This window comes from Leptinotarsa decemlineata, unplaced genomic scaffold, assembly GCF_025532065.1.
Source record: "Leptinotarsa decemlineata unplaced genomic scaffold, Ldec_3_MD MMD2_tig00000010_RagTag_RagTag, whole genome shotgun sequence".
NCBI lineage: Eukaryota > Metazoa > Arthropoda > Insecta > Coleoptera > Chrysomelidae > Leptinotarsa > Leptinotarsa decemlineata.
In genome coordinates this window covers 7320369-7337582 of record NW_027412538.1, presented here as the reverse complement: position 1 = coordinate 7337582, position 17214 = coordinate 7320369, and the positions used below count along the sequence as shown (strand labels likewise).

Sequence of the window (17214 nt, the reverse complement as noted above, 5' to 3'; positions counted from 1 at the left end):
TAACCAGTTTATCATCAGGGGATGACTAAGACTGATTGTTAGTATTTTTGTTCTGGTAAGAAAACAGTGTTTTCGGTAGAATAATTTCATGTCAGAAGTTCCAAATTCTATTTATCAGGACATATCTTATCGATTAAAATATTTATTTCTTGATTTGATTGGCCTCCCTAGATATTATCATCGACCTGTACACTGTGCATCTCAACTTTTCTCAGAAGGAAGCTTGTAATCGAATAATTTTCTTTGTGGATTAACTTTTCTATGGAAAGTTAATTTTTCGCTCATATCTCTCGGTGATGAGATATGATGAGGATATAAATATAAATTTCATGGCGTAGTATACCTTCATTTAGTTTCTTATCACATAAAATGTACATTGGTTTTGTTTTGTTAGCAATTTTCGCAGGTGTCTGCAGCAAACGTAAGGATTTCCATAGTTTTTAGAATTTGTTCAGGTGTCCGTGAATATTCAATTTATTTTTCATAAAAAAAATGAGTTCAGAAAACATTTTGAAAGCTAAGAAGAAAATTGAGTATATCGTAATATTTATTATTCATTATCTTGCTACGAAAATAATTCAATAGTTGCGTGCTTTGAAAATGAATTTTGGAAAAAATATTTTATAATTAGTGATTGATGTATACAACTGAATAAAAAATATCAACACGTACTACATTAATCCTAGTAAGGAGGAATAGCATTAAATGATTCTACTAGTTTGTACTTTCATTGTCTAATATGATACGAAATGTATGATGAAGAAAGGACAAAAAAATTGGTATGAATAGCTAAACTATCAATTATATATAAGCCATAAAACGTGACATAGAAATACAATAAATCAAATAAAATGAAATAATCAAGATGAAAAAGATCACAGAGTAAAAAGAAATAAAACAAAATGAAAATAAATAAATAAAGATAGAAAACTAATAAAACAAAAAAAATTAAAAATAAGAATATTTCGAACCAAGTTACTTAACTTTATTTTTTTATTTTGTTTTTAGTCCATTTTGATTATTTATTTTCATTTTTTTTATTATTTATTATTTTTTTTCACTCTGTGGTCATTTTTATCTTTTATCCCAATTACTTTATTTTATTCGCTTTATTGTATTTTTATTTCACGTTTCATTGCTTATACAGGCTGATTCACGGTGGATGGCACATTAGACGTTTCTGGTGAACCAGACAACGGATCACTTTGAAAATTTAATGGAGGGCATATTCGGACATTCTCTAGCCAACTAAAATATTTTCGACAATGCGGTGTTGCCGCTTCTATTAGAAAGCAGTAGCAACTTTGATTTTTCAAATGGAACACTCTGTATATAATATTATTTTTGGAATCTCCAACAATTGCCCGACAACTTTTCTTGATATTTCCCTATACCTATCTGTTACCGTTTTCGAAATGAAAATTAATTTCAATTTTTTTCTTCGAAAATCATGACTTCTAAAAATGCCGATATCTTTTAGTTAAGAAGTACTATGATATCGAAATTTGGTTTGGAGTTAGGTGATACTTGGACACTTCCCACACGTCAGCCTAATCTCCGTTGCTTTAATACAGGGTGGTAAAAAAATACAGTTTTTTCGTTTGCTTGAAAAAGTTGCTGGAATTTGATTATTTTAAATGGAACACCCTGTATATTATTGAAAATTCGGAAAGCTGCTGAAATTTGCTTTCTTTCTATACCTAACTAGCCTATACCTAACTAGTCAAGTTTCGGACTTATGAACATTTATTTGTGAAAATGTCCCTTCAGAATGGTATTTCCATTCGGTATTTGGTAAGCAGGCCATGATTACTATTTGACAGTAGCGTTGTGACATTCTCCTAATAATATCGACATTTTCGTCACTTCAGAAGTTGCAAATACCTTCAAAACGATGGAACAAAACTATTCAAACGAAGTTCTTATGAATTTGTTTATTATTTTTGGACAGTGTGACAAAATTATCAGCAGAACGTGTAGAAAGTTCAATGAAATGTATCCGAATCTACCGCCAATGAACCTCAAGAAATTTATACGAATTCAGAACAATTTCAATATGTTTGGATAAACTTTAAAAAAGCACCAAGAAACTTGAAATTGGAAATATTGATATGAATAATTATAAAAAAGTAAAACAATAATGTCTGGTTCACCAGAAACGTATAATGTGCCATCCACCGTGAATCAGCCTGTATATATAAATAATTGATATTTTGCTATTCATTCTTATTTTATTTATTCTTTCATAGATTTCAAATCATATTAGACAATGGAAGTCTGAAAGTAAAATTCACAGTGAAACATTGTCAACTACTTTCAAACAAACATTAAATAAGTTTCAACAGTGGCATTTCGTTTCTTACACCACTTTACAATTACCCTTAGTGAAAAACTAATCTGTACTTTTTTCACAGCTTTCTACAGATACCCTGTTTGTAGACAGACTCTACCATTTCCACACCCAACGGATTGCACGAAATTTTTCGTTTGTGCACCATGGGGTAAACAAGTCATGAGCTGCGCGCCTGGCACTCATTTCAACCCTAAAATTCATGTATGCGATTGGCCACGAGCAGCAGGATGTACTCCAAGTACGCCAAGCACGACCTCTGTCAATACTCCTTCGACTACCATATTAACCACTCTTCCAACTTCAGTTCCTGAGAGTTTAACCACATCTCCAAACCGAATTTCTTCAACTAGTGAACTACCTGAAGATAATGATACACTAATAGAATCTACCCCATTTCTTACCACTTCAAGAATTAGTTCTTCGAGGCCTGATATTATAATAACAGAAATATCAACTTCTGAAAGTCGGACATCTGGAACTTATGGAACCTCAACAGAAATATCAGAGTCGAAAATACCTGAAACTGGAACTTCTGAAAACCAAACTTCTGTAACAGAAACATCAGATTTTGAAACACCTGAACCTTCTGATGTTGTAACAGAAACATTGAATGTTGAAACATCTCAACCTTCTGATTCTGCAACAGAAACATCAGATTCTGAAACATCTGAACCTTCTGATTCTTCAACAGAAACATCCGATTTTGAAACCTCTGAACCTTCTGATAACGCAACAGAAACATTAGATTCTGAAACATCTGAACCTTCTGATTCTGCAACAGAAACATCAGATTTTGAAACATCTGAATCTTCTGATATTGTAACAGAAACATCAGATTTTGAAACCTCCGAACCTGATTCTGCAACAGAAACATCATATTCTGAAGTATCTGAACCGTCTGATTCTGCAACAGAAACATCAGATTTTGAAACCTCCGAACCTGATTCTGCAACAGAAACATCATATTCTGAAGCATCTGAACCGTCTGATTCTGCAACAGAAACACCAGATTTTGGAACATCTGAACCGTCTGATTCTGCAACAGAAACACCAGATTTTGGAACAACTGAACCCTCTGATTCTGCAAGAGAAACATCAGATTTTGAAACATCTGAACCTTCTGAAATTGTAACAGATACATCAGATTCCGATACTTCTAATCTGACCAGTGATCCTCCATCTGCTGAAACTCCTAGACCAGAAACTTTAGAACCTGACAGTTCTTCAACGTACACTTCAACTACTGTTTTTTCAACTTCCTCGCCTGTTCCTGAAACTACTACTTCGATCGACACATCATTTTTTATCTCAGACTATGCAACCCCTGAAACTCTATCTCCTACCAACTCATCACCCAATTTTTTTTCAACTACTCTCGACCCTGAATATGGAACTCAGAATGATTCAGCACATGAAGCTTCCAAAATAACTTCAACGATACCTGTCAATTTAACTAATTCAACAGAATCTGACATCACAACTACCGAAACTACTTTCAATTCATCAACTGAAATTCCCTCACATACCTCTGGAACACCAGAAGATTTGTTAACGAAGACTACAGTTCATGAAAACACATCACCTGGATCGGTAAGTAATAATAATAATAATAATAATTCCCTCAATCCCCTTCTCTTCTGCAACTCACTTATCCATTGCGCTCAGAAATACTCGAGGGTATAACTGTGGCACCCTCGGAAACCGGAGGCACAAGGTCACCTATTTGTTTTATATTGATGATCTTGAACTTTATGCCTCTGGAGAGAAGGATCTCCATCAGTCCTTGAGGGTGGTGGAAGAGTACACGCATGCTATCGGTATGAAATTCGGGATAGACAAATGTTGTGCGAAAGGATGTGCAGCTCGTAGATGGAAGCATCCTACACCATTTGGATGTAGGAGAAACGTATACCTAATTCGGGGTTTTACAACACTACTCACAAGAGGTAACAGCAGTGAAGAACTCTTTCCGCGGCAAGTATCAGCACAAACTTCGACAGATCTGGTCATCGGAACTGTCGGGGAAGAACAAAGTTGCTGCAACAAATATGCTTGCCGTTCCAATCTTACTCTACTCGATTGGAGTAGAGTAGCTGTATCAACTCGACCCGAAAAATGATACATCTCTATAGGACTTTGCATTCCAAATCGTCCGTTCCACGGTTGTACTTCCCCCGACAACAGGAAGGCCGTGGAATTTTGAGTTTGGAGTGTCTACATGGCAGAATGGTACTGGATACAACCTGTAAAGTCGTCAGGAGTTCGGATCCCCTTCTCTGCATGGTCCGTGGCCATGAGAGAGCAGGAATTAGAGCATTTCTCCTTAGGGCAGCTGCCCGAGCAGATGAAGAACTTGGTATAGTTTTCGACACTGAATGAGATCACCAAGTTGGAACTCGTTCAGCAAAAAGCTCAGATAAAAGGCGCAGAGATCACTTCACCCACTCAATGCATGGGGTCTTCTTCAATAACATTGAAGACCTTGGCTTATCAGAGCGTTTGACGTTCGCTTTTCTCAGGTCTTGTGGGCTGAAGTCGGAAACTGAGGGGTTCATCATGGCTTCTCAGAATGGTGTCTTCAACACCTTAGTCTACCGCAGTCGCGTAATAAGTATAGAGGTTCCTGACACAAGGTGCAGGGCCTGCCGCGAGGCGCCCGAGACCCTAATGCACTTGCTATCAACATGTCCAGCATATGCGGTCTCGTCCTATATCCATCGACAGAACGCGGCCCTCAGAGTGCTATATTACCATCTAAGGCACTCTTACGGTATTGACGAGACACCGCTAATTTTTATGATGAAATCTTATTTTTGTCCAAATAATGAAGAAGTGCCATTTTTGTGATTATCCAGAAATTTAGTTCAATAACGCAGAAGCAACGAAACGTTTCCGTTTATCGAGACATATTTTTAATTTGAGTGTTCTTTTTCAGGATAGAGTAAAGACTACAGAAGATGGAAATGGTAAGAAGGATGATAACCAGAAGCAAGAAACTACTTCTATGAAACCAGATGAACCTATCATTACTCCAGATGATATTTGTTCGAAGAAACCTAACGATGTATTCGTAAATGGCCATTATGATGATTGCAAACTCTTCATTACTTGCAGTATGGGCTTCGCCATTGTGATGCCCTGTCCCGATAACAGCCCTTTCTTCGATTCTAATAAGAATGTTTGTACTAGCGATGAAGGAGTTTGTTCATGATTTTATGTATAGAAAAACCAAACCTAGGCAAATACAAGTTGTTGGGAATATAAATAAAATTTAAAAATGAGTTGCCTTAAACACTGTTACGCCACTGTGGTAATTGTCTAAGTCTAGTTGTCAAGGGATACCTACCTACCTTCGGGAACCAATAGCGTGCGACCTGTTTTCCTTACCTCTCACTTAACAGTAATCTCGTTCAAGACAGTACGGTTTTAGCATAATGTAAGAAAGGTCTATTAGATGTATTTGTAGTTAAGTACAAAGTGTTAGTTTATTGTGGAGAATATCAAAGGTTCTCATGTATAAGCTTAGTGTTTCTCACATCAAATTAAACAGATCAAATCAATTGTCGTATTCGACATTCTGTGAAATCTGTAAACTAGGTGTGACAGAATAAAGTGTGTTACCTAATTACCTACGTCGCATTATTCAATAGTATACAGTCCACTAGAAAGGGGCCAGCAAGCCCATAAACCAAAATTGGGACCCAACATAAGTTACAAATGAGTGTCGTTTTTGTAGATAAATAGATAGATATTTAGTTCACTACGGTATAGGTATAACGGTACATTAGTAGCAAGTCGGTGGTACAGCATGTAGATGAACATCATAACTGAACATGAAACAGTAACAGTAAATTATAAAGAAAAAACATTATCAAATAAAATATATACAGAAAAGTAATTGAATAAAATGTACATACAATTTCACAAAGAAAGTAAACATAAAATAATAAACATATTATATTATAAAAATTCATCAAGCACTGATGTGGCAATATATTCCTCCGTACTATAGAAACTTTGTTTCATTAGATATTCCTTGACGCGCTTTTTGAAACTTGGCAAGGGTAAACTTATGATACTAGATGGCAGAATATTATATAGATTGACATCGAGTGAGTTCTTAGAGGATTTTTGTAAATCGAACCGGTGAGGTCTCAAAAGATTAGCTCCCATGAAATTTGGAGTTGGTCGAAAATGTATCTATGGTCTTATGTATTTCCAAAAGTGTCTGATATATAAAGATAAATGGTACCGTCATAATGCCTAGTCTTCTGAAAAATGGCCTGCATGAATCACGGAAACCTACGTTCAAAATAATTCTAATTGCACGCTTTTGAAGCGTAAAAACTTTTCTGACATTGGAGGAGGTACCCCAGAGTAGAGTTTCATAGCTGACGTGAGAATGAAAAAATGCATAATTAGCTGAAATAAGAGTCTCTATGTTAACAAAGTTTCTCAATTGTCGAAGTAAAAATAAATATTTCGAGAGCTTCTGGTTTAATACCTCTATATGAGGTGACAGTTTTGCTCACAGAAATATTATTATTAGTCGAGAAAATTATTTTTTGTGTTTTTTTCTTATTAAGTTTCAATAGGTTTGAATTGAACCACGATTCAACTTGTCTTTCTGCAAGTTCCATGGCTGCGAGCAGATTCTGACAGTTGTTGTCAGAGCACAGGATCGATGTGTCATCTGCATAAATGACACATGTGTAAGGTAATAATTCATAGAAGAGATCGTTGATATAAATTATGAATAGAAGAGGCCGCAGCACAGACCCTTGAGGAACTCCGAGCTCAATCGGCTGTTATTGCCTAGATCAACGAGCTGTTTTCAATTCATTAAATACGATGAAAAAAGTGAAAGTGCTACCCCTCTGACTCCATATTCTTCCAGTTTAAGTAACAAATTTGTATGAGAAACGCAGTCGAATGCTTTACTCAAATCACAAAGTGTCACAGCACTGTGATGACCCTTTTCAAAACCGTCAACTATATCCCTTACAACCCGAGCTACTGCTTGAACAGTCGAGCAGGCCTTGCGGAAACCGTATTGGTTAGTGTTCAGAAGATTGTTTCCTTCAAAATAGAGGTATAACCTTTTGTTTAGGATTATCTCGAAAATTTTTCCAAAAATGGGAACGATGGAAATAGGACGGTAGTTTTCAGTAAGATTTTTATCACCTTTTTTGAAAACTGGGATGACTTTACTGATTTTGAATTTGTCTGGGAAACATCCTTCGCTAATACAAGAATTGTAAATGAACGTAAGAGGTTCCATCAAATATGTGCATGTTTCCTTTAAATCTTACTATTAAGATTGAACACATCAAGGCAATTGGAGTTTTTTACCTCATTTATAGCATTGAAAATTTCAGATGAAGTGATGGGTTCAAAAAAAAGGATCCAGATAAGGTAGGTTTAAGACCATTATCAAGTGATGTCAAAGAGTTTTCGTTAACTTTGTGTGGTAGTTGACTTACTATGGTTTCGGCAATGGTAGTAAAATATGAATTGAATTCGTGCGGTGTGATCACGTCAGTTGCTACTTGAGATGCTGCTTTGCCTTTTTCTAAATTGATCAGCCTCCAGCTATCTCTGATTTTATTGTCGGATTCCTTAATAAATTTATCGTATGCCGTTTTTTTCGACTCGGTAATGGCTTTTTGATATTTACTGTTGATCAATTTGAATGTTGCTTATGAACAGGATCATTTGTCGTGTCGTATATTATCTTAACTGCGCGAACTGTGTCCCTTAATTTTCTCAGTCCGTCATTAAACCACCTGAGAGGACATTTTTTTAACAGGAAAATGTTCCTCTACTAGACGACAATATAGGTTCAATAGAAACTCTACCATGGAAAGGCAAGTATTCCATTAGTAGTTATTATTATTAAGTTATTGAAAAGCTTCGGAAAAAGGATATGGGAATTCTTACAGTTTTAAAATGCGAAGAGTTTATTCATATTGGTTGAATTCCTTTTGTATGTATGCTTCCCTCTTCTCTATGGATGAATCCTACTTTTTTGTATGAAAATGGGGAAGTAGAAAAACAAAACCTTTCTTCTCCAAAAATTAATCTTTCACAAAATTATACCCCTTTCAATTATTCAACTCAATGTTTCTACAAGAAATTTGAGGCAGCATGCATTCTTCCACACAGGAAGCTCTGAGGCTCATTGGAGGTCGTCCATTAATCAAGTGATGTTTTTTAAGCAACTTTGTAATCTACCCTGATGTTGCTTGGTGAGGTTCTAGACTACCCTATCTCCAAAATCACGTTTAATTTTTCGAAAAAAAATTATTTGAATAGTCTTTAAATGCATAGATCCTTATACAGACTTGTGCACATTGCCAGTTGCACAAATCAATTCAATGCAGAGTGCAACAGCATTCTGGAAATGACCTCTGATTTTATGCCTCCAACTGTCAACTACGAACTGCCTTATAAAGTACTATTCCCGAGTAGAGAGGACTGGATCCTCTGAGAGAAGGAAATATTAAGAGCAGATAGTTGTTGATTCACAGATGGATCAAAAACACCTTCCGGTTCTGGTGCAGGTGTTTTCAGTCGCAGACCCAGGACAGAGATATCAACCTGCCTAGGAACCTAGGCGACTGTATTTTAAGCGGAAATTTACGCTATTGAATTATGTGCGGAGAGATTGGAAGAATCTAACCTCATAAACAAGTCAATAAAAATATTTTCGGACAGTCAAGCGGCGTTGGATGCTCTTGGCTCCCACCGAGCAACGTCTAAATTGTTAGCAAATTGCCCAAAACGACTCTCCTTGATAGGAAGACTCAACAGATTGTCTCTGGTCTTGATTCCTCGCCATAGTGGCCTTGAAGGCAATGAGGCTGCTGACTCCCTTGCAAAGGATGATGCTGCAAGCAGCTTAATCGGACCAGAATCTGTCATTGGCATCGCTTTAGGTTTTGCCAAACAAAGATTGAACACCTGGATGATAAGAAGATTTATTGACTTACGGCAGAATCTTTCAGGATTGGCTCACTCCAAGGTGTTTATTCACCCTTCGAAGCTTGATATCAAACAGTTATTGGACTACAGTAGGGATGAACTACGATGTCTAACATATCTTCTCACAGGTCACTGTCATTTGAATCAGAATCATTTGAAGACAGTGTGTGTCGCCTCTGTTTGAAAAATGATGAAACAGCAGAGCACATACTTCAGGTTTTTAGAGTTCGGCAGAGCCTCAGAAGTCGAAAGTTGTGGGAGCTTAGGACTAACGAGGTCTCACGTTTTAACGTGAGATTCATAACACGGGTTGGACGATAGCAAGTGAATATCGATCGTTTAGCCTGCGGCTTGAAGCATCGACAGATACATCGGCCGATAGAGTGAGTGAAATATTCAAACTGAAGTCATTAATTATAGCACGAACAATCATTTGCCAAGCTTTCTTCTGGATTTTTTGGCTAACATTATAAAATTATTCGTACAATAAAAATGAGTACAAAACAATGTATTAAACATATAAATTGATGACAAGAAGTAACACATGTGTAGGCATTTCACATAAATGTCATTTTTCATGAGCATGATGATTTGATAGGATAATCGTTAACTCTAATACGATTCTCATTTTTATAATGTCTTTGGCGTAGTTCCAGTAAGTTAGATACTATATATGTTGCTGAGATTATCAATACATTATTCATACAATCAGAAGATATATTGATTTCGACCATTACAAAAAACGGGTTTGGAAATATTTTTTTCCGTACTTAAAATTTTGATATTAGGGTAATCTAGTTTATGTCCTGTTTCTATAGAGTGTTGTGCTAGTACACATGATTTCTTATTTTGTATCACTTTTATGTGATGTTTTCCTTCATTAAGAATTCTAGACGTTGATCCAATATAATCCAAGTTACAATTGTTACAAGGAGTGTTATAAATTACATTTGACTTTTTTGTAGTATCTGTTTTATCTTTCAATTTAGTGTACAAATTCTTTATAGTTTCAATATTTTTTTTGGAAATATTTTGATATTTTGTTCATTATGGAAAAGCTTTATGATATTTGAAGATACATTTTCATGATTACGTAGGTATAGATTTATAAGAAAAATTGAATTTGTCTTACTGCTAGTATTGAAAATTATATAAGTGTGAAGTATTCTGGGACAAGAATTTTCGAACAATGTGTATGAGATTTTTTTGCTTGAGAGAAGGGTGTTCTAATTTTTCTTTTCTTTTTTTCAAACAAAGTATTAAATGAATGATCGTTTATTTTTTATGAAAAGAATAGTAATTCATATATCTTCCTGAGTTAGTACATTTATCTAGTCGCTTAGATGTTTATGATGGGTTCAAGAGTAGAATTTTAACTCATTCAATTTTTGGGTATAACATTTCTCAATATTTTCTCTTTCAAGATAAATACTTTCCGCACTATATTGTCAATGACCAAAGCTATATACGGCGCTCCCATAAAGTCGACTAACCTAATTTTTTTATTGCTTGGATATGCCAAAACCAACCAAGTGTTGTCCATCTTTCATATTTTCTACACTTGATGTTTTTCTGTAATTCTGCAATTGAACATTTCACGAAAAATTGCAGAATATTTACTCCCTAGAAATTGTGAATATCAATTCATGACACCATACCAATGGAACAGAAAAATATCGAAAAATTCAATTCATTTATTTTATCATCTTCCTTGAACTATCAACCATAAATAAGCCATACCAAAATAACAAAAGGAAAATGACACACCAGTCAACCGTATAAAATAATACTGCACAATTTTATTGAGTGGTTAAGATTGAAATAAAAAAAGTTTTAGGCTATCTTGATATTATTAGTTGTTATCCTGTTTGAAAAGTTGGTAGAAATCTTGCAAATTCTGAAGGTTCTGGCTGGGTTGGTAAGCGAAGTTCTGGAAAAGCCGAGGATGAAGTTTCTTCAGGAAGGTACTGTGATTCGGCGAAGATCGTTTTCCATACCTATCGAAAAATAAAATAAATACTGTTAAACACACACATGAAACATTTATTTGATATGTTTATTTATTTTTTTTTAATAAATTGCTGAACATACGAGTATAAACTTATATATTATAATAAATAAGCTTCTAGCTAGATTGAGATATGATATGAAAAATTGGCTAAATCGAAGTATTGCCGAAACAAGTTTTTAGAAGTTATTGCTGACCTCTCAACTCTGAGAAAAAGGAGACTGATAAATTGCAATTATCCCCTTATATTGATGCCATTATTTTCATGTGATTTTACATCATTATGAAACTACAAAGGAACCCAGGAATGAATATTGTTAGTATTATTGGCATCCAGCTATTTAAGTCAAAATTGTCTACCAAAAAAATCCATAAACTTCACAGGAAATCAACACATAAATACAACCTAGGAGTTGGAAATATTTAGTATCAGTCCAGATAGCACGATGGCCATAAAAAACAACGTCAAATCAGAGGTAGTGAAACAGAGCTAGTTCTCTAAACAAACGTAGTAAGTAAAAATTCGTATCAATGAACAAGGCTCAGGCGTGGTCTGGGATTTCAAGAATACTTTTTCAAATGTCCAACAGGGTTCAATCCTTGGACCTCTACTCTACATAATTCACATCTCCCATTTGACAACCTTTTTGAAAAAACTCAAATATCATATGTATGCCGATGATACATAGTGATATTATTTTTTTTACCCTTGACTGTACAGCAAAGCGAAAATATCCTTAGTGAGGATTTGAATCAATTCGTTAATGTATCGAAGGAACAAAAAAAATGCTCTGTAGTTGTATTTGGAAGGAAAGTCACAAGGTTCAAACTTGGCGATCTGATCATAAACATTGATGACACTGTTTTACCGTTCATCGATGATGAACTCAAATTCAAAAACATACTTCAACATTGATTCAAAGAGCATTTGGGAAAATGAAGTATTATTCCCTCATAGGCATGTCTTGAGCCTAAAAACCAAATTAGTCATTTTTGATTTGTATAATATATATTTTCAACCATTGTACCGTAGTGTACAGGGCCACAGCGAAAAGAAATACCAGGGGGGGGAGGGAATCCAAATTTTCCCAACCCCACCAGCAAAATATTGACTAAATGCTCATGCCCGTTAGGGTATGCACAAACAAAAATAAATTTTGGTAATTATAAAAATAATAATGGGATGTATTCTACTTTGGACCAAGGTCCTTCATCTTCCACCATATCCACCATGAATAGGAATATTCAATACAAATGAAAGGAAACAACACTTGAATAATATTGTGCTTATTGTTTTCTACTATTATTTTTTCTATTTTCACGGCCCGAAATTTCACAACTTTTCCAAGTCGAAAAAACAGCAAAAAGTTGTGAATTTTGTAAAATTGTTACTTCAAAATTTGTGGACTGTTCCCTTACTTGGGAGAAATTTAACTTCCTTGAAGTTTTCAAACAACTCAGAATTTCAAAGTATGGGATCTCCAAGTTATGCATGTTTGGAAATCCCAACCTTCTCCCGGTTCTTTCCCTTTTCTTATTACCTCTCCCTCTAGAATAAGAAAGGAGGAGAAAAAGTGTATTCCAAATACAGATGAATGACCCTTACAGTTGGGGTCACGACAGAGATTATATAGGGTCGTTCAACAAGAGCTTCCGAACGTTGGAAATTGATAACTGCCATCTTGTTGAAGCTATATATGTCAAAGACATTGTGGAAATTGAATATAGTTCTTTCATCATTGATTTTTGTTGATATTTCGTTATAATGTTGTTAACTAGAGTGGTAGGTAGTTTGTTATTTATTTAATGTTATTTGTTTAACGATTGCGATTACATTTCAGAGGTTTTGATCAGAAAGGGGTATTGTGAAAGTCCTATGTATCATTGGCCTGTGAATGCGAGTTAAAAGAGTCAATAGGTATTGTGCAATCTGTGAATCTTACACATCCAACGGAAATTTAGGAAACAGATTATTTAATGTCAAACCTAAATTAGACAAAGGGAAGAGATCTGGTATATATCGACTAGAATGTGGTGAATGCCCCGCCATATATACTGGTAGAAACTGGTAGACATTTTGATACAAGGTACCATGAACATGTCATTTCGGATAAAAAAATCATTAATGTATGAACATCTTCAAAATTCGAAACATAAAATAGATAAAGATAATTTAAAGATCCTTCACACATGCGAAAAAGGGAAAATGAATTTTTTGGAATCTATGGAAATAAACAAGTCAAAGAAAAATCCCAATTCTATTGTCCTCAATGAACAACTTGATCTAAATAATAGTCTTCTCCTGAATCTATAATCCAGCTTTGTTTTGTTATGTTCATGGATATTACAGGTATACAAAATGTAGGTACCAAATTATTTATGATAGGATAGGCAACTTAGATATAAATTACTCAGATCAGTTAGTTTCGAAAATGGTGTAATAGCCGAAACTAGTCAAAAATAAAGAAATATCGTGGAAAATAGACAAAAGTGTGTTTTTGTAGTGTATCCTCATTTCATAGTAACTTGGTTTTGAAATACCTACTGTTGAATTTTTTTAGTTAATCATCTAGAACTATATGTATGTTTTACCTTTGGTCGCTGGTCAATGATTTAACACACTGGATGTACATGTCTATTATTTCACCCTGCATGTGTTCAAGAGGTTTGTTACAGTCAACGGGAAGCTGATGTGACAGTACCAGGCACGTGATAGTCAGCGTTGCCATTACTAGGAGTAGTCGACTGCACAAGGGCATTATCTCTGAAACAAACGAAAAATAACTACTATGTCAACTTCATCCACTGATTTTTGACGTGAAACATTTATAGCGGCACGTAAAACCGATTGCTGGCGTGGCGACGGTTCGCTATGCGCAAGCGACTGTGCGATTATCTTCCCACTAGTTCGGAATTACGGTATCTCTCTCGCCACACTGAGCTCGGATACCTAGAGTGTTTACAGTTGTGTTCACTATAAATAAATAATTTTTAAAATATTAAAAATAAAATATGTCTGACAGTGATACTTTAGAAAGTGGAAGTGAGCAGCTTCCTGCAAAGAAAGCAAATACTACGCCACATTTATTTGTGCATTAAAACCGCGTATATATTGTTTGTCTCAAGGGTCAGTTAATGTAAAATCTACTCTCTTGGTAGAAAAAAAAATTACATAATTGTCATATTTCAATATTAAATTCTACAAAATGGATTTGAAGCTTTATATCTTCTATTAATTATCTGCGAGCGCTTTCGACAGTTGGTAGTACTGTCATCTTCTAGGCACTCCTCAAACTGAACTGGTCATTCTGTTGTCTGCCTCTTTATACGGTCAGAGCGTCTTAATTCAGGTATTTCAGGTACTTTAGGTAAATTTGCCTGTATTTGTTCTGCATCAGGTACTCTTCTATGTGTTAGATCTTCTCTATGAATGTGTATGGCTTTGTTTAATATATTGAATGTGAGGTCTTGTTGTGTTTTGATTTGTACTTGTTCCTCGATAAGTGATTTATGACTGTTAAGTGTATGGATGTTCAAGTTTTCCCAAATGTCCATGCGGTTTCCCTTGTTGACTTGTTTTATGATTTTTATGTTCTCTGGTGGGGGGAAATTATGTTTGTTTTGTATGGCGTGTGTTGCAAGGTTTGATTTATATACTGTTGGATTTATGTATGCCTTTTTGTGCTCATTGTATCTTTGAATCAGTTTTTTCTTGGTTTGGCCGATATAGAATTTGTTGCAGTCCGAGCATTGTATACTGTATATCCCGTTTTGGTCTTTGTCTTCTTCTTTTTCATAGCTGTTTATTTTTTGTGTTATCTTCGTGTTCGGCTTGAATGTGATGTTGATATTCAGTGGTTTGAAGATGTTTGTTAGTTTTTTGGTTTGGTGTCCTACGTACGTAAATGCTGTCCAGCGTTGTGTTGTTTTGTCTGTTGGGGTGGCTTGATCCTTATTCTGTATTTTTTGTTTGATTCTGTTTTCTAGTTTATCTATTGTCTTTTGGGTGTATCCGTTTTCGTTCGCTATTTGGTATATGATTTTCCGTTCTTTGTTTCGGGCTTCATTGCTGAGTGGTATCCTCAACATTCTATATATGAATGCGTTATAGGCAGCCATTTTGTGTGATGGTGGATGATTTGAACTTGCGGGTTCATTGCATCGCAGGGATCGCAAAATATTATTATTGATGTTTTACATCTGCTAGGCGTCCCGTGACTGCTCACAATTTTTTTTATTTCGATTCAGTGTTACGTTGTACAGGATGTTGCTCTATTGGGAAGTATCACTTTGAGAAAAAACTTCATTTGAACATATGTTCTGAAGGTCTTTTAACTTTCAAGCTACAGAGGGCTGAAATAACAAGATTTCATGATAACTTTGATATGACCCTAGATATTTTTGTAAAATGTAGTATGTATTACGACAGATGTGTCCGTATGGTATTTGCACTAAACCAGTGTTTCTCAAACTTTTTGAATTCACGGCTCCCTTATGTTTTTGAAGGTTATCGTGGCGCCCCGAACGTAAAGACTACACTAGAATAATTAATAAAAGTAGGTAGGTGGCTGTCTGAACGGATTGCATTTTGCAATTACCGATATTATCATATTATCAGAGGATTTTTATTAATATGTGCCGACGTATTACCTTTTTCTCAGTTATCTTTGTTGTAAAACGTTGTACCTTGAGACTCACCCGTGGCCCACGGCGCCCCAGTAAAGATTCCATGGCGCCCCAGGACGCCGCGGCGCACACTTTGGGAAACGCTGCACTAAACCATTCCAAAGAGAAAAGTGGTACACTTGAGGTTGTCAGTTCGCTCCCTTCGTTTTCATCTTGAATCGATTTTCAATTGTTTGTGCCTTCTCTTTTTCTCCTTTCTTCTTTATGCTTTCGTATAATTCCAGAATTTCACTTGATTTTGACTTCTTTGTTCTCTTTTTAGATCTGGGCTCCTGCTTTGTTGGGTCTGCGATTTCATTCGAGCTTGTCTTTACGTATTCCACTACTGGAATACTACGTATTCACTTACCGATACCAATGCATTCTGTTACGGCTCAGACCAATACGAGAGGTCCAATACCTTGCTCAGATCAATTATCATTATAGTTCACATAATCGGGATTGTTTTTCGATCTTTTTTCCAATAGTAAGATTTTTACCTCCGTCTCACCCAATATTGTTATTTAATTCAGCCTCAGCTGCTCTTGAACTACCCATCTACTTCCTCAATTCAACCTAGTTCCACAATGTTCTGCTCCAGAATTCCAAAAACTTCATCCAAGACGGTCTTCGCTTTCTTGCCTCACTCGTTTGTACTCTCTTGACCTCAAATATCCGTTTTTCCAGTTCATTACCTTCCATTCTTTCACCGATTTTAGTTGATATCATATTCAGCTGGCAACGGTGTCTTTCCATTATTACCACCATCTTTCCTACGTTACTTCTTCCTCTTCACTGTCAATACATCTTCCAATTCCATAACTCCCAATAATATTATATTCGACTTCCTAGTGGAAAAAGATTCTTATGACTCAAGAATTAGGCCCTTGGGATCTTCTCTTGGATAATTCTTCCTATAGATATCTTCCCTTTGAGTAATTACATATCATTTCACTCTTGCAACCATACTTTCCATTCCCACTTATCTATTCTCATTCTCTAATTCCCATATTTGGATGCTCATTTTCCACTTTGATTACTCTTACGTTTATTAAGGAGCCTTCTCTATTTTTTCGCAAACTCCACTAATTATTGCTATCAATTTCTTCTTGATTGGGGTATACCTGACCTCTTCACCCATGGTCGATAAGCCTCAACCGCTTCTTCTTTGCATGGAGAGAAATCTGACTGGTGTTCCTCCTAG

At 35.5% G+C, this 17214-nt stretch overlaps 2 protein-coding genes across 2 annotated transcripts in view; one reads left to right on the top strand and one right to left on the bottom strand.

Moving 5' to 3' along the window:
• The first annotated feature begins 273 nt into the window (after window positions 1-273).
• On the top strand, window positions 274-5981 carry LOC111512746 (uncharacterized). Its single transcript, XM_074171304.1, has 3 exons — window positions 274-421; window positions 2415-3943; window positions 5289-5981. Exons 1-3 carry the CDS (start codon window positions 370-372, stop codon window positions 5562-5564), a joined length of 1857 nt encoding a protein of 618 aa, XP_074027405.1. The 5' UTR covers window positions 274-369; the 3' UTR covers window positions 5565-5981.
• Window positions 5982-11016: 5035 nt separating this feature from the next.
• LOC111512744 (uncharacterized) overlaps window positions 11017-17214 on the bottom strand; it is a 41961-nt gene continuing 35763 nt past the window's right edge. Inside the window, exons 2-3 of the mRNA XM_074171566.1 lie at window positions 13938-14109; window positions 11017-11334 (exon numbers count right to left, since the gene is read on the bottom strand). Coding sequence (XP_074027667.1) covers window positions 11190-11334; window positions 13938-14104 — 312 coding nt within the window. The 5' untranslated portion in view covers window positions 14105-14109 and the 3' untranslated portion in view covers window positions 11017-11189. The remainder of the gene's footprint in view (window positions 11335-13937; window positions 14110-17214) is intronic.

Excerpts from the sequence above, each read along its gene's own strand:
- LOC111512746 (XM_074171304.1), top strand. The coding sequence starts at position 370 with ATGTACATTGGTTTTGTTTTGTTAGCAATTTTCGCAGGTGTCTGCAGC. Across the intron at positions 422-2,414 it reads CGCAGGTGTCTGCAGCAAAC|CTTTCTACAGATACCCTGTT; the intron begins GTAAGGATTTCC and ends CTTTTTTCACAG. Across the intron at positions 3,944-5,288 it reads AAAACACATCACCTGGATCG|GATAGAGTAAAGACTACAGA; the intron begins GTAAGTAATAAT and ends GTTCTTTTTCAG.